This window comes from Pongo abelii, chromosome 11 (genome assembly GCF_028885655.2).
Source record: "Pongo abelii isolate AG06213 chromosome 11, NHGRI_mPonAbe1-v2.0_pri, whole genome shotgun sequence".
NCBI classification, from domain to species: Eukaryota; Metazoa; Chordata; class Mammalia; order Primates; family Hominidae; genus Pongo; species Pongo abelii.
Genome location: NC_071996.2, coordinates 116,381,624 through 116,399,987, shown reverse-complemented (window position 1 = coordinate 116,399,987; position 18,364 = coordinate 116,381,624). Strand labels below are relative to the sequence as shown.

Here is an 18,364-nt window from a genome sequence, read left to right as displayed (position 1 = left end):
TTTATTTGAATATTCTTATATTAACTAGAAAGGTTTTAAAGATTCATGGAGGTTAATGATGGTTGAGTATATTTCCTAGTACATGATAAATATTAGTCTATTACAAAAATTAAAAATTATGGGTATATTTAATAAGTTCTTATTTTGTGACAAGCATCATTTTAAGGGCCTTATTTTGCAGATAAGTAGAGTCAAGTTTAAAGAAAGAGATGTTACCTAATGTCCTCACACAGTCATTTTACATATTACATGTATGCCTCCTCAGCTTATACAGATTATACTTTCACCTTATTTTTCTTTTATTTTCCATGATTTGGCAACAGTATATTATTGGATTAGATTTCAAACACACACATACACACCCACAGCACAATAAAACAAGAATTGTATCATGCTCTTATGAACAAAAATCTACCATGATGCTTGAAGACATATAGCAGCTTAGAACAAAATAAATCTAACAATAGTATAAATTATATTTGTGAGAGTACTTTAAAAATTATGATCTGATATAGCAAAAAAATCATACCATTATAACTCTATGTTTACATTTTATCCAACTTCCAATATACTCATGAAAGCTGAGATATAAGCTCTGGTCTGTCTGAATCTAGTCTGAATCTAGGGTATCTGCTCTCAGCCACTATACTCCTGCTTCCCAATCTATTCTCCAGATAGCAACCAGAATGTTACTTTAAAATCTGATTTAAATCATGTCACTCCTCTTCTTAAAATATTTTAATGGTTTTCCATTGCTTTTATAATAAAATCAAACTACTAATCATGGCCATTGGTGGTTCTGCCCACTTCTCCTGTCTGATCTTCTACTACTTTATGCCTCACTCTGGGTTCTTTGCAACCCGAGTTTTCTTTATTCTTTCCTACTGTTTTTGAACTAATGGATGACCCTAGAAGTCAACACCTTGAGCGTTTTCCCAAGATCTTGGCACAGTTGCCTTATTATCTTTCAGATGTTAGCTTAAATGTCATCTCTTTGAAAATAGTGGCATCCATAAGCAACCTACCAGAAGCATCCCCTTAGTTCTATTTTGCCATCTCTATCTTAATAAAAAGCTTGAATCAGAATCTGTGGTTATGTTGGTGTTTAGTTAATATACATGTTGTCTGTGCCGTCCCACCTCACTCGAATGTAAGCTCTGTGAGACTGTGGACTGCAAGACTGTCTTTGTGGAGCTTACATTTTAATAAGGGGAGATAGGCAAGAATCAGTTAACAAATTATATAATACGTTAGAAGGTGTTGACTGCTACAGGGAAAAAAAAGATTTTCCACTTATTGAGCATTTATTGTGCGTTAAGTACCTTGAGTTTTCCATATGGATTAAAAAATATATATACTCACAGAAATGCTGTGAGTTAGGTACAACTATTTCCTAATTTAACTTAACCTAGGCTTCACACACACCTGGCATTAGGGTTAGAATTTGAGATCCAAGTAAGAAACTACATTCTGGTTATACAAATACATATTCTTTATATGAATATCCCATAAGTTAGAGCAAGCTATTTGCTTCTGAATTGATTATTTTGGGAGCTGTTTGCTATCCAAATTATTTGCTTACTCATAAGCCTGAGTTATTGTAATATAGAAAGTCAGATGAAAGGAAATACAAGCATAACTTCCTTTATTGTGCCTTACTTTATTGCACTTCACAGATACTGCGTTTTTTACAAATTGAAAGTTTGTGGTAACCCTAATTCCAAGCAAGTCGGTTGATACCATTTTTCCAATGACACATGCTCACATCATGTCTCTCTGTCACATTTTAATAATTCTTTCAATATTTCACATTTGCTCATTATTATGTCTGTTTTGTGATCTGTGATCTTTCTTGTTATTATTATAACTGTTTTAGGATACCACGAACCACACCTATACAAGCTGGCAAACTTAAATGTTTGTGTTGATAAATGTGTAAGCTCTGACTGCTCCACCAACTGGCCAGTTTCTCTGTCTCTCTGTCCCTCACCTGGCCTCTATATTCCTGAAATGCAAAAATACTGAAATTAGGCCACTTAATAACTGTACAATGGCCTCTAAGTGTTCAAGTGAAAGGAAGACTCATATTTCTCATTTTAAATCAAAAGCTAGAAATGATGAGGCTTAGTGAGGAAGGTGTGTCAACAGGCAAAACATGCCAAAAGATAGGCCTCCTGTGCCAAACAGCCACGTTGTGAATGCAAAGGAAATGTTATTGAAGAAAATTTAAAATGCTACTCCAGTGAACACACAAGTGATAAGAAAGCAAAACTGCCTTACTTTTGATTATGGAGAAAGTTTCAATGGTCTGGATAGAAGATCAAACCAGCCACAACATTCTCTTAAATCAAAGCCTAATCCTGAGGAAGAGCCTAACAATATTCAATTTTCTGAAGGCCACGAGATGTGAGGAAACGGCAGAAGAAAAGTTGGAAGCTAGCAGAGGTTGGTTCATGAGGTTTAAGGAAAGAAGCCATCTCTATAACATAAAAGTGCAAGGTGAGGCAGCAAGTGCTGATGTAGAGGCTACATTAATTCATCCAGAAGAACTAGCTAAGCTAATTAATGAAGGTGGTTGTGATAAATAGCAGATTTTCAGTGTAGACAAAACAGCCTTCTATTAGAAGACGCCATCTAGAGAGGAGAAGTCAATGCCTGGGTTAAAAGCTTCAAAGGACAGGCTGACTCTCTTGGTAGGACAATGCAGCTGGTGACTTAAAGTTGAAGCCAATGCTCATTGACCATTCCAAAAATTCTGAGGTCCTTAAGAATTATGCTAAATCTACTCTGCCTGTGCTCTGTAAATGGAACAGCAAAATCTGGATGACAGCACATTTGTTTGCAATATGGTTTACTGAATAATTTAAGACTATTGTTTAGACACTGCTCAGAAACAAAAATTCCTTTCAAAATATTACAGTTCATTGACAATGTACCTTGTCACCCAAAACTTCTAATGGAGATGTACAAGCAGATCAATGTTGTTTTCATGGCTGTTAAGACAGCATATATTCTTCAGCCCATGTTCAATGGGTAATTTCAACTTTCAAGTCTTGTTACTTAAGACATACATTTTATAAGGCTAGAGGTGCCATAGACAGTGATTTCTGTGATGGATGTGGGCAAAGTAAACTGAAAACCTTCTGGAAAGGATTCAGAATTCTAGATGTCATTGAGAACATTTGTGATTCATCTGAGAAGGTCAAGATATTAACAGGAGTTGGGAAGAAGTTGATTTCAACCTCATGGATGACTTTCAGGAGGTTCAGGACTTCAGTGGAGAAAGGAACTGCAGATGTGGTAGAAACAGCAACATAACTAGAGTTAGAAGTGGGGCCTGAAGATGTGACTGAATTACTGCAGTCTCATTATAAAATGTGAATGGACGAAGAGTTGCTTCTTACAATGAGCAAAGAAAGTGGTTTCTTGAGATCGAATCTTCTAGTGCAGATCCTGTGAATATTGTTGAAATGACAACAGAGGGTTTAGAATATTACATAAACTTAGTTGACAAAGCAGTAGCAGAGTTTGAGAGAGTTGAATCCAATTTTGAAAGACATTCTACTCTGGGTAAAATCATATCAAATAGCATCACATGCTACAGAGAAATCCTTTGTGAAAGGAAGTGTTGACTGATGTGGCAAACTTCATTGTTGCCTTATGTTAAGGAATTGCCACATCCATCCCAGCCTTCAGCAACCACCAGCCTTATCAATCAGTAGCCATCGACATCGAGGCAATACCCTCCTCCACCAGTGGAAAGATTATGAGTCTGAAGGCTCTGTCTTTACAGTGTATGTATGTATGTATGTGCAGTACAGTGGTGCAATCACAACTGACTGTAGCCTTGACTGTCTGGGCTCAAGTGATCCTCCCACCTCAGCCTCTCAGCCTCCTGAGTAACTGGGACCACTGGTGCATGCTACCACACCCTGGCTAATTTTGCTAATTTTGTATTGTTTATAGAGATGAGATTTCATCATTTTGCCCAGGCTGGTCTAGAACTCCTGGGCTTTAGTGATCCTCCTGCCTCCACTTCCCAAAGTGCTTGTATTACAGGTGTGAGGCACTGCACCTGGCCTCTTTAGCATTTTTTAGCAGCAAAGTATTTTTAAAATTAAGGTATATACATTGTTTTTATACACAATTCTGTTGCACACTTAATAGATTATGGTATGATATAAACATAACTTTTATCTGAGTGACCCACTTTATCAGGATATATTCTTTATTGTGATGGGGTGGAACTCAACCTGCAATATCTCCAAGATATGCCAGTAGTTTGATTAATTGAAATCTCATTAAAAGGAAGAGTCTATATAATTTGGATTATTCATTTAATCTGTATGCCTAGTAAATTCTTACTAGCCTTTCTGTTTACTTTTTATTCCCCATAATGAATATTTTGCACATTTGTAATAATGAAACAGTATCAAATATATCTGCTGTTTCTCTTGTGTCTTAGATTTTACTGTACCATCTCCTGGCCACATTAAAACTTTTTGCACCTTTATACTTTCTCTAGCTCTTTTTCCTAAATTCATCAACCAATCTGTTAAATAATTTATGTTACACTTACAGTGAAAGAAGTGAGCATCCCTAGTGGTTAAATGGTTTTTGAATATAATGTTTATTATTATGATTATATATGCCACATTTTAGGCAGCTGGTAAATACATGTTGTATGAATAAACAATTGATATGTATATATTTTTAACAGAAGTGGAAAAATTTAGAGAGATTAAGCATCTACTTCCATTTATTGTTTAATTATTTTATTAGCAATGTTAAAAATAAGCAATAAAATATTTTATGTGATAAAGAAATGCTGGGGAAGCATAACTGTCACACTGCCAAAATATGTTACAATGTATATTTTGCTTAATCCCATTTTGCTTCCTTATTTTAGGTGTTAAGTTCAAGAAATCTGAGGAAATGTGTTAACTTAAAGTGATAGAAAAGTAGATGCCAACAACTTAGACTCTTAATAAAAATAATCTTACATAAGACATTTTCTTGTTTGAATTGTGCCTATTTTTCTTCCAGAGTGCCCGAAACAATAAAAAGCAGTTTTCTTTTGCTTTTAAATGTCTGTGATTTTACTTTAAAAGTCCCATACATACTTTTTTATATACAATTTTTCCTGGTGTTTGTGTCCTGTATAAGATTTTCAATTTACTTTGAACATTGTTATTACATTATAAAACAAATGGCAATATTTGGATGGTTAATAATGTTAGCTCTGTGGATGCAGGAATGACATTTGTCTCGTTCAATGCTGTATCTACAGCACCTCGAACGTGGACATGGAACACTGGAGGTGCTCAAGAAATTTATGTTAAAGGAACTAGATGTCTTTGCTCAACACCTGGCGTACCCTGTTAAAGAAGAGTAAACAGTATTAACGCAGCCTGGCACAGTGGCTCACACCTGTAATTCCAGCACTTTGGGAGGCCGAGGCGGGTGGATCACCTGAGGTCAGGAGTTCAAGACCAGCCTGGCCAACGTGATGAAACCCCGTCTCTACTAAAAATACAAAAATTAGCCAGATGTGGTGGCGCATGCCTGTAGTCCCAGCTACTCAGGAGGCTGAGGCTGGAGAATCACTTGAACCCAGGAGACGGAGGTTGCAGTGAGCCAAGGTAGCACCACTGCGCTCCTGTACTCCGGCCTGGGCGACAGAGCGAGACTCCGTCTCACCAAACAAAAAAAAAAAGAAAAAAGAAAAATAGTACTAATGCTGGCTTTTTGTGCCTCTGTTATTGTCATAATGCAGTGTTCTTCACAGTATGTTCACAAAAAATTATTTACTTGCGAAATTACTAGTTGCTAAAATAAAAAAAAGTACTATATTTAGTTTTTTTTGGAAAACGTTGGGTTAAATAAGTTTTGTTTATTTGCTTTTTTGTTATTGAAGCTAAACATCCAAAGGAACCTCTGATAATGCTCATGTACATTGTAAATCTCTAAGAAATCTGCATTAAATATGCTGTCTCACAGACTTGTTTAAACATTTAACATTCATTCCCCCCACCCTCAAATACTTTAGTAAACTGTCCTTAGAGAGATAAAAGTTATTTTACTGTAATGATTTTTGACAGACACCTAATTATCCTGAAATGATTTCATATGAAGAGATTCTCTTTGAAAGATATCTCACTTTTCAGATAGGGATCTGTTTCCTTTCTAAAATATTCTTTTCCCACTTAATCATTTCATTAAAAAAAGGAACCTAGAGTCATTAAGACTTCTAAAGATTTAGAAAAAAAAAGTAGGTGTGGGTATTTCTAAAAAATTCTGTATCAGGCAGAATTTTAAAACTTAAAACAGTAAAGAAATCACAACGTGGGAAACTACCAACAATTTTGACCACAAGAAAATATAAAACCTCTAAACCTCAAAAAAAGCATAAGTCAAATAGGTAAGTCAAGAAATAAGTCAAAGGCATTAATATATACAGAGATTGAACAAATTGATGAGAAAGACAAAAGCAGTAAGACCATCATTTAAAAATAGGTGAAGGCATGAAATAGATCATTTGAAAGGATAGCATACAAATGGCTAATAATTTTTTTTATTTAATATTTAGTTTCACTAATGCAAGTGTAAAAGAAATGCAAATTACATTTTATTACCTAGCTCAGTGTTTCCCAAACTTTCTTGGTTCATTGTGAACCAAGAAAGTTCAGTGTCTTAATAATTTTGTCAACGTGCATTTAGGGCTAAAAGTAATACTGAACAGTTTCATTTTATTAAGTAGTAAGGTCCAAACAACTTAATAATGATTTATGCCCTAACAACTTTTTATCCATTTGGGAAAATTATAATATATAAATTGAAACCCAAAACAGGGTTTGGTTTTGTTTTTTCATCCTTAGATGGCCACAGTTACTTACTAATGGGATGGTATGCCTTGTTGGGCATACCATCCCATTAGTAAGTAAGTGAAATCGATGGCTGATTCCATGAAAAGATCAATAAAATAGATAAACCTCTAGCAAGATCAATCAATATTAAAAGAACACGTAATTTGGCATCGTCTAGAATAAAAACCGGAAATCGCTAAAAATCCTGTAGCCATTGGAAGCATAATATGGGGATATTGTGAACAACTTTATGTCAAATTCAGCTAGATGAAATAAAACATAGAAATTATTGACTCTCATTCAAGAAGAAATACACTCTCTGAATAGCCCACATTTATTCCAGGAATTGAAATTGAAGTTAAAAACCTTCCCACAAAGAAAACTCAGATGACTTCACTGGTAAATTCTGTTAAATATTTAAGGAAAATGTAATTTAAGAAAAACATCAAAGGAACAAATTCTGCCAGACAATAGAAAAGGGAGGAGGGAGGCCTCCAAACAAATTATTATGTTCAGCATTACTCTGACACCAAAATCAAAGACATTACAAGAAAAAAATACTGCATAATGGTATTCTTCATGATGCAGATGCAAAAGTCCTTAAAATTTTAACACATTGAATCTGGAATATATAAAAAGGATAATATATCATGACTAAGTGGGATTTATCTTAGGAATTTAAAGTTGGTTTAACATTGGGTGAAAAAAATCACTCAATGTAATTTTCCATATTAACAGAGTAAAAAAGAAAAGATTTTAGTCTGTCTTTAAAGTTGCAGAAAAAGTATTTGACATAATTCAGCATTCACATATTATAAAAATTCTCTGCAACAGCATTCACATATTATAAAAATTCTCTGCAACAGAGTAGAAAAGAACTTCCTTAGAACTTCCTCATCATGATGGTTATCATTTGATGAGTGTAATAAGAAAATGCGGACACTTATGTTGATTCCATATCTTGGCTATTGTAAAATGATGTAATAAACATGGTAATGCAAATATTTCTTTGACATACTGAGAATAAATCAAATGTATTTCTATATGCTAGGAATGAACAGTTGGACATTGGAATTTAGAAAGCAATGCCATTGATTATAACATCCCAAAATGTATGAAATACTTAGAGTTAAATTAAGTAATATGTGTAAGAACTGTGCACTTAAAATCATAATACATTGCTGAGATAAAGACTTCAATAAATGCAGAGATGAGACATTATCATGAGTTAAAAGATTCGGTATTGTTAATATGTTGGTTTCTCCTGAAATTGAGTCTGTCAGTTCAAGGCAATTGCAGTCAAAATCCCAACAGGCTTTTTAACAGAAACTGGCAAACTGATTTCAAACTTTGTTTGGAAATGTAGACCTAAAATAGCCAAAATAATTTTGAAAAGGCAAATTTGGATGACTTGCACTGCCTGATTCCAAATTTATTCCTAAGATTTGCTCAGTTGGTTTAAGGATAGACATAGAGGTTAATGGAATGGAATAGAGTCCAGAAATAGAACCCAAATTGATCAATTGATTTTCAACAAAGGTACTGAGATAATTTAAGGGGGGAAAGGATAATATTTTCTATAAATGGGTCTAGAACAACTCAATACCCATATTTTTGAAAAAAATGGTCTAAGACTCTTATGCCATATATAAAAATTAAGTTGAAATAGCCATAGACTTTTGACAACTGTAGTAATTATGTGAATAGATGTTAAACACATATTTATATGTTTTATCTGTATATATGTAAATATTCTGCAATATGTGAAATAGTATATACTTATTATATATAGTACAGACACATATTTCTTGAGAGGTAAGGGACAAACATCCAAATTAGAGACTTTAGACCAGAGACATACACTTATATTTCAGAAATTTCAGAACATCAAGGACAAACTGAAGTTACTAAGAGCTTTCAGACAAACAGGACACATATAAAACTACATTTATATAACACTTTTAAAAAGAAACTTTGGAGGTTAGTAGCCCAGTGAAAAAAGTCTTCAAAATGTTAAGAGAAAATGACTTTCAACCTGGAAATTCTAAACCCAACGAAGAGGAAAACATGGGATTCAGACAGCAGAAGACTAATCATGAGGGGGACAAAGGAAAGTTCTGGATAACAACTCTGTAATAAACGCAGGAACCATCAGTTCCAACTGGAGAAAGGGATGCCAATGGTTGTGAGAAAGCAAGAGGAAAGTGGGATTGGCAAGGACCTATGACATCGTTTTGGACTCTGAGTGTTTAGAACAGTTATCAGTAAGGTGTGAGAACCTCAGAGGAGGGGGTAAGTGGCACTGGATACAGAAACACAAGCAAAATAAAAAGTGAGACGATTATTAACTCTAGGAAAAATTAAAAGGTGCACAAAAAAGGAAATGTAATCACTGTTGAGCCAAATAGTATGTTATGATTAATATTTCTGTGACTACTGGAAATTTCCATTTCTATACTATTAATCAGAAATGATTATGTAACTATTGAAAGACCACAGAAGTGAGAATTGAGAGGGCGTTTGTAAGAGAGCTGAATCCTTAACTACCAGGACAGAGAAGCAGTAGATTATCTCTAAACCTGATGAATAAAAATAACCCATATATTATTTAGAAATATGAATATAATCACCAAAAGAAGGAGCTGAAAATGGTTGCTTTTTGGGATTTTGATTAGATTGCTTGGGGGCAGGTAGGGCAGCATGGGGAAGAGACTATGTATTTCATTAAATGCCACTTGGGACCATTTGATTTTTTTTATTGGCATATCTAACTATGGTAAAAAGAAAAATAATCATTAAAGTAATAAAAGAAAAGGACTCAGAATGCTAAGCAAACTGAATAATTCAGCATTATCATAAATCTAGAATCTGGGAGAAAGTGTTACCTAACAGCAGCAACAAAAATATCATTTCATAATAATGGGGAAATGTTCAAAATATATTGTTCAGTAAAATAAGCAGGTTATAAAATAAGAGTGTGTAAAATAACTCATTTTCATACCAAAATTTATCTTTGCATGCATTAAAAAAACACAAGAGGATGATACAGAAATACCAAAGACAGTTATTTCTAAATGATATAATTATGGATTTTACTGGTGATTAAAAACATTTTATATGAATGTTTTACATTTGAAATTAGAAAGAGATTTAAGAAAACCCAATGAGAGAAAGCTATTTAAAGAGTTTGGAAATGATATCGTTCATAAAAACTCCACTTATTAGTTCTTTCAATGAGCAAAGCACCCTGCTAAACTCTTTGGAGGTTACACAGATACATAAGATATTGTTATACTTTCTCAAAAAGTCAAAATCTAACATGGAGATGAAAATTAGTGTGTAAATACCAGCATAAAAGTCACAAATAATATAAGATAGAGTGATAGAGTGTTGGAAGCGTTCTAAGCATGAGGGTCAATACAAGAATAGTTCTTTAGTGAGAAAGACCACTTTAAAATGGAACAGAGTTAAGGAGGTTGCAAGTGGAAGGATGTGGAGGATTTCAAGAGGTAGAAATCATGTGAGGCCATTACAGCAACAAACAAAACTCAGAAGTGTAGGTGCAAAGTAATTTTGACTGGGGCCTGGGGTAGGAGTGGAATGTGTGCTTTGGGACCAGATTGTATAGGGTGCTGAATGCCAGGTAAAGGGATTTCAACTTAGTTCAATAAAACTTAACAGTTATTGAAGGTTGTTGGAGAGAGGAATAAAATAATTACACACGGGAAGAGAAAGCCTATTTGAAGTCTATTATGCCAGGCCCAGGTGAGCAATAATGAAGGCCTGAACTAGGATATTGATTGTGAGAATGAAAAGAAGGGATCAACTTGAGAATCATTTTACGAGTCCAGTATATAGAATTTAGCAGCTATTTGGAAGTAGGAAAAGAGGTAGAAGGTAACAAAAGTGGTATTAGAACAGTGGTAGCACTAGCAAAGAAGGGCAGTCAGAACAAAGGGGGAGTTTTGTGGAGGAAGATAGTTTTGGGTATCTTGAATGTTTGATTTGGTTTCGGGGGAATATCCGTGAGGCAAGACTCAAAAGGCAGTTGCAAGTATGGATTTGAAGTAGTCATTCAGCAAATACATATTGTTTCCTATGTTTAATAACTCGATATGTATTATCAGTTTAAAATTGAGTAAAACAAGATCTCTGTCCTCATGAAGCTCATCATTTGGACTAGGGAAATAAGTAGGTATCAAATGGTTAATTACAACACAGTTGTTGTAAGTAATGCATCAACAGAGTATGAACAGAGTTCTGTGAGAGCAGAGGAGACAGCTATGTCCTGATGCTCTTTGTTTTGGTTGTAGGGAACGGATTCACTCAGATATTGAAAGATGTACTTGGCTAGTTGCTTACAAACATGGGAGATTATTCTTGACCTGATGTGGATGTTTCATAAAAAATGAACACTTCATTTAGAGAGCAAAGAGGGAGAACATTGTACTGAGAACAATATCTGAAGGGATGTTTATAACATATTTGCAAGTTAGGAAAAAACTGAGAAGCAGTGAGAGGGAGTGTAGGATCTGATCTCAGATGCTAAAATAGGAGACCCAAGACACAAGAAAGCTTGATAGTGGCCAAGAGATTAGGAAGATAGAGGATTAATAAAAGCCTATGGATTTAGTGATTCAGAGACCATTGACTTTTCAAAAATGTTTCAATAATACCAGAAAAAGTCTGCTTCAGTTGGTAACAATATGAAGTAATAATAATAATAACTATTATAAAAATAAGGGTAGTGAAATATTGGTCCTTTTATATGAATATATATGTTATATGTATTAATTATGTATTACTTTAAACTCATGTACAGATAAACACAGGTATAGGGAGTAAGTATAAACAATATTTTTATGAACTTTATTTTTAAGAAATAGTATGAAATGGATAGGAAATGGTCTTGTGGAGATAGTAGAGCCATTGAATTTGCAGGGATTGTTGGCAATGTCTGAAAACAATTTTCAATAGAGTAGTAAGGGCAGAATGTAGACTTTGAAGGAGCTAAGTATGTAGAGGAAAATAAATGACTACAGGTCTCAGAAATCCTGAAATCCTGCCTTTCCACCCCCAATCATGTAATGACTACTTTTTCTTCATTTATCACCTGAAATGTTCCTACTTCAAACAGACCTTGTTCAACCTTTTCAAACTAGTTTCTCCATGTTATACTATAACACCATTCTTTTGCTCCATGCAACCGCCCACAATTTGTAATATATTGCTTGTGTATTTTTTAAATGTCTGTCTCCCTCACCAGACTGTCAGTTGCATACGGATAGGCACCATGGGAATTTGTTTTCCACTTTACATTTTAGCCTCATGAGCATTGGTGCATAGTAGTCTGTTATTGAATGAATGAGAGAGGTAAAAGGATAGATTGTCTCCAGAGCAAATTTATTGGAAATAGAATAGTTGTAAGAAATGTCCAAATCCAACATGTCACCTAATAATTGGGTTGCTGGAATAGAATGGAGATGAAGAGTTGGGAAAATTAAGGTTATACGTTTAGAACAAAGCCCAACTCAGATCCCTGTTGGACTCGATGGGATGAAGAGGAAGGAGTGATGCTTTAAAATAGAGGACAAAATGGGAGAAGCTGAAATAAAGCAGATGGGATAGAAATGAGAGTAGTAAAAAGTGAGTAGAAAACAGTAAAAACTACATGTCTCTTCCTTCTTATCAGGTGAGTTGGGACTTTCAGAGGGTTGTGAGCCAAGGGGAGTAGAATGAAAAACCATGTTTCAATTAAATTGAGAAGGTATGATGATTGCTTACAGAAATAAGGGGAAGAAAGTATAGGAGAATATGCTCATAGTACAACAGAGGCATCATAATGTGATGGGACTAATACCAGGGAAGACCCAGAAATGACTGAAGTAGTTTACAGCAGGCTATTAGCTTCAGTGTAAGTGCTTACTAAGTATTAATTGGTTAATAAACTTGTTCAGTGTAAATTCATTACTATTTCTAGAGAAATATTACAGAAGAACCCAAAATTGAGTAATGCTAATAGCAAACAGATACTTTTTGTTATGTAGTCCCGTATCTTGGAACATAATTACATGTAAATTTATTTATATTATTTACACTAGATGATTTCAGCAAAACTTATTTTTTGTATTTTTAATGCTGTCACATGGTGATACAAGTTCTGCACAGTATTCTCAGCTACTTCCCAGAAATCCATGGTTCCGAAAAATAGAAGCTGGTTTGCCAAGCATTTTTTAAAAAATGAATAATCACTCCATAAATAACTTTTATGATAGTTTACAAACAATTATGATTATGAAATAACTGATCTTAATTTATGTGTACCTCAATTACAATCTCAAGGTTTGGTGTAGTTTTCTTTTTCATCAGTACAGTGAAACTTTTAGGCAGCCATGTATACCTTGCCTTGTTACAGTATTTCAGTTCCTCTTGTGACCAATGTCATAGCATGAGTTTATAAGGTAACTGGGGTTAGGGATGCTATCTTTGGTCATGAAAAAGGGTTGTCTGTTATTCTCTGGGCAAAACTAAATAATTCCTATGGGAGTCAAATAGAGACACGGGCCTGGATCACACTGTGCTTTACTATTGAGGGCTTTGGCACAGACCACCTGGGGTTTTATGTTGTTCTGTATTCATTCAAAACCAAGAGTCAAAGTGCTCTGTGATGTCCTTATGAAGACTCATGCATTAAAACATGCTTCTTTCCATAGAGATTATATTTTTCTTCTTTGTTTTTTAAAGTTTTTTTTTACTGAACATCTTAGTATTTTAACAGATGTATTGAGGTAATGACACTGAGATAATGGCTCCCTAGCTATTAGGGAATAATTCATTTCCTGAATGTGAGATGTTTTGGAAACTATTACTGTCATTTTGTAACTACATATTGTGTAATAATCCTGACTCAAAGCACCTAGTAGGTTAATTCTTGGTATTATAAAAGCTGATGAGGGAGAATATACTTACCTGCCACAAAATTTTGCATGTGTGAATAATTGTTACCAAGGAGAAAGGAAAGGAAACTCTACTTTCATCTGTACTTTTTCTCACCACTTGAGTTCTTTTTAATCTTCTTGGTACCCAAGAATAATCTATTAAACCATGACATTTCAAGTTGTTGCATTTTAAGTTTTCTTCTGTAAAATTCTCTGCCCTTACCCGAAAAGAAAAAAAAAAAACACACACAACTCATGATGTATCTAGGATACTCCTGATTTGTCTTTTGAATGAGTCAAAGCTGAGAGTCAGTGTATTAAGAGTGAGATAATTTGAAGATTGATCATGAGGCCCTCAAGGTCTAGAATACAGTCAGAGCAAGAATTTGATTCAGTATTTCCCCTGTTGCCAGAGGTAAGATCCACCTGTCTTCTTGTCTTTGTCTTGGTAGAAATGTATTATCTTTTCTTACCAAAATTGGAATGTAAAGGAGGAAGAGATTTAAGTCTGAAAACTATATGAGTGATTCCTCCAGACTATCAAAAGTTAGCTATTGATTTTGCTTTGAATGTTGATGAGACTAACAGCACACTGACCTTGAGTTCTCTTCACAGTGGGTAAACCTCACAAGTGCAACTACTGTGGACGAAGCTACAAGCAGCGCAGTTCACTGGAGGAGCACAAGGAACGCTGCCACAACTATCTCCAGAATGTCAGCATGGAGGCTGCTGGGCAGGTCATGAGTCACCATGGTGGGTAGAAACTGGATTCACCATTTTTATTTCCTCCTACTGCTTTTGTAGTTCAACATGAAGATAAAATCTTACGCTGTTTAAAACTATTTTAGATCACTTTAACTTAAATGAGTTAAGCTTTGGGATACATTGCAAATAATCTATATTGAAATTTTGCAATACTCCCAAATTATTTCTGATAACATTTGAATTAGCATAATAATGACAATCAACCTTTCACATGCCAAAGGAAGGTACTATTTACTCTTCTTTTTCATTTATCTAACCAGATAGAGCTGGTTCCACATTAGTCTGTAGGCTGCATGAAAGAATGAATTGGTTATTTGAATATTTTCATCTCTGTTAGGTAAGTGATCAGTCATATAATTTGAAATTTCTCCAATCGGCCCTTTAATTTTTATGAGAAATTACTTATTTTGCTTTCTACAACGTGCAAAACAATCTAGACCAAAATTAGACACCATCTCTCTCCACAAAATACATTCTCCAAGCAAAACATCCTGATCTCTAAATACACTACAGCAGGTAGGAAGGCAATCCCTAAGGTTTATCAATGAATAATTCTCTGTTCCTGAAAAGTTAATTTTAATAATCAGCCTTATGTAGGAAAATAATGAATTTCAGTTCTTAAGATTTGTAGTGTCTATCTTGTCTTACTAATTAGATTTGTCTACTGATAAGTTTTATTTATACAAAGACAAAAATCTCAACTTATTAGTACATGTATATCTTTTATTTATTTTTTTAAATTATTTTTTATTTTATTTTATTTTTTTCGAGATGGACTGTCACTTTGCCACCCAGGCTGGAGTGCAGTGGCGCGATCTCAGCTCACCACAACCTCTGCCTCCCCGGTTCAAGCGATTCTCCTGCCTCAGCCTGCCGAGTAGCTGGGATTACAGGCATGCACCACCAGGCCTGGCTAATTTTTGTATTTTTAGTAGAGATGGGGTTTCGCCATGTTGGCCAGGCTGGTCTCAAACTCCTGACCTCAGGTGAGCTGCCCGCCTTGCCTTCCCAAAGTTCTGGGATTACAGGTGTGAACCACTGCGCCTGGCCACTTGTATATCTTTTATTTAAAAAAGGTTTGCCCAGTATTAAATGGTATAGTTGGGGATTGCTACAGTCACTTTTAAAATATAAATATCTATGTATTGGCTTAGACATAGCCCGGTCAAGGATTATTTCTGGGGTTTTCTGTTTGTTTTATAGAGTATATACTATGGAACTGTGTTTGTTGGACAGCTAATGATTATGTGTTGTTGAATTGGGAATTTTTTTAATTTAAAATTTTTCTTGTTATCCTGAACAACTGAAGCATTTCCTTCTAGTTTCTATAATCTAAAGAATCTAATTCTATGATCAAGTCCATTTATTTTTATATTATCATCATTAACATTTTTTACAAACCTATCTGTGTATCAGGTCTTGGTAAATTTGATATTTCAAGCTTGCATTACCTGGGCTGATGATGATAGCATAGGATCTAGAACACAGAGATTACAAAATGGTATGTCTCGGAGTCTGCCAAACCTGCTCTGGCTACATGGTGTCTGGGTGTGTCACTCATAGGCTGGGTTTGAGGTTTAAATGTGATTGGATATGTAATAAATGCCCAATAAATGGTTTGCTTTACTGTTAACATTTGAGAACATTAAATAACTGAATAACAGTAAATGTGCTATTCCCTATAAATTTGTTATTTACCAGCAATAACTTAAGCATTAGAAGTTTCATTTGCTGACCAAATACACTGTTACTATTTAAATTGATGGATTTAAGGGTAAATTGAGGCAGGAAGCTGATGGAAGCTTGGAGGAATATCAAATCTTCCCCAAAACACCTTATGGCATTGCTACTAGTTTTTCTATATTATGTTCTCCCATTGCAGTTCTGACATTTGATGGGATTATGTATTTCCAACTTTATTTATTATTTTTGCATTCCTAGTTATTTATGGAATTCTGTATTGCATACATACTCCTAAAAGACTATATGGTAATAGGGAGGTAAAATGTAAATAAATTATTATAATCAACATTGAATTATCTGTTGGCAGATTGAACTTTTAGAGAATCAAATGCTAACGAAAAATTTAAACAAGCATATTTTGGGGGAAGCAAAGACATGTCTTCTAAACAACTGGGGCCTCAGTCTTACCCCCTATTCCCCAGATTGCTTAGCCCTCCACAGGCATAGGCCCTTTACAGGTGGTGCTAAAGCTGGAACCAAGTAGGGGAAAGTGGGAAAGAGGCAGGGGCACTGGGTAGGTAGAGCAGAGGGTAAAACCAAAGAGGAGAACGGATTGAGGGTAGCTTCTGATACCATTTATAGAACCAAATATTCTTAAATACTGGATATCGTTTTAACCACATAAGTTTACATTCATGCCATTTCATGCCGTACTTTTTCTGGGTTTGTTTTAACAATAATTTGAGATTATCCTTAATCTCCTCTACCTGTTATTAATATGCCTAATGGGAAATTGGCCATACAAGGTAGGAGTTGATAAATACTGTAAGAGAAAAACATGATTCTGTAAAATGCTGCTAGAGTTCATCATTAACATGTGTCTCATATAAATAGCTTGGCGTATGTCTCTTTTTAAACAGAAGCACGATGAAACTTATATTTATCCCCTTCTCTTGCTGTATCTTATTTATTTGTTTTCCTTTTTTGTGGTAGATATGAGAGTTGCTGTCATTTTGGTTGCCATTAGCTCCATGAAATGATTTAACTATTACTCGTTTTTAAAAAATACCTGACATAGTTATATTTCCTAGTCTCTCTTTTCCAAAACATGTTTTTCCCTATGTTGTTCTTCTAGTATGGAATTTTTTAAAGAAAAAGAGGCATTTTCACTTTACTCAGAAAACATTTATCAAGAGCTTACTATGTGCCAAGTTATATAGAACATTCTGGGATATAAAAATAAATGGACACAGTTTTTTTAATACACTTACTTTATAGTCTGGTAGGAAATACATACTTTAAAAAAATAAAATAAAATGAAACAAAAGCTCTAATAAGGATGCATACACAGTTCTCTGGGAACATAGATGTAGAATTAACCTAACTCTGGAAAAGTCAAGAGAGGCTTCTTACGTGCAGGAGTGTTCAATCTAAACATGAGGGATGAGTAAAAATTGCATATATCAGGCAGGATACAGAGAATGTATATTCAAGGAGAAGAAGAGGCTTGGAGATATAAAAGATAATTAACAGCTTCCCTGATGTTGAGTGTAACTGCAGTTTAAGGAGTGGTAGGAAATGAAGCTTCTGAATTAGTAGGTTGTGATGCAAAGACAGAGTCTTCTCTGCTAATCTAGTGTTTGAATTTCATTGTGTAACTGATGGGGGGCCACTAGGGCAACCAAATTTGTTATTAATGAGGTAATCAAATCAAGAAAAATGTCTCCAATGAGGATACATGATAAATGCCTACCTGGGGCAGGGGGTATGGTGTGAGGAGAGACTGGAAATGAGAATGCCAAGAAAAAGATGAAAAGGCAACTGCAGAAGAGAACAAGGTGAAATATTGAAGACCTATTTAGGAGGTAGAATAAAATGGTCTTAGAAAAGTTGATTGAGTTTGAGGAAAAAGGATGAATATCATGACTCATAGTTTTGGAAATAATAATTGAGTTTTATGACGATTATTTGTATAATTAAATTATTTAATTGGGTTTGATGAGCTTATTTATTTAATTGGGTTTTAGGGCAGATTATTTATCTTATTTAATTAGGTTTTATGGCAGATTATCTTGTTCAATATTATCTTTATGTTGCTTCTTCAAGTCTGTT

The 18,364-nt window shown here is 34.6% G+C and overlaps 1 protein-coding gene and 1 long non-coding RNA gene across 15 annotated transcripts in view; one reads left to right on the top strand and one right to left on the bottom strand.

Annotated features, from left to right (window-relative positions):
- The window catches only part of IKZF2 (IKAROS family zinc finger 2), a 153,680-nt gene that overhangs the window by 116,833 nt on the left and 18,483 nt on the right, over positions 1–18,364 (top strand). For all 14 annotated transcript variants that reach the window (XM_054548687.2, XM_054548685.2, XM_054548684.2 and 11 more), the window contains 1 exon segment: positions 14,420–14,557. In XM_054548687.2, coding sequence (XP_054404662.1) covers positions 14,420–14,557 — 138 coding nt within the window.
- LOC129058116 (uncharacterized) overlaps positions 1–18,364 on the bottom strand; it is a 72,695-nt gene that overhangs the window by 43,682 nt on the left and 10,649 nt on the right. The gene's annotated exons all lie outside the window — the stretch shown is intronic.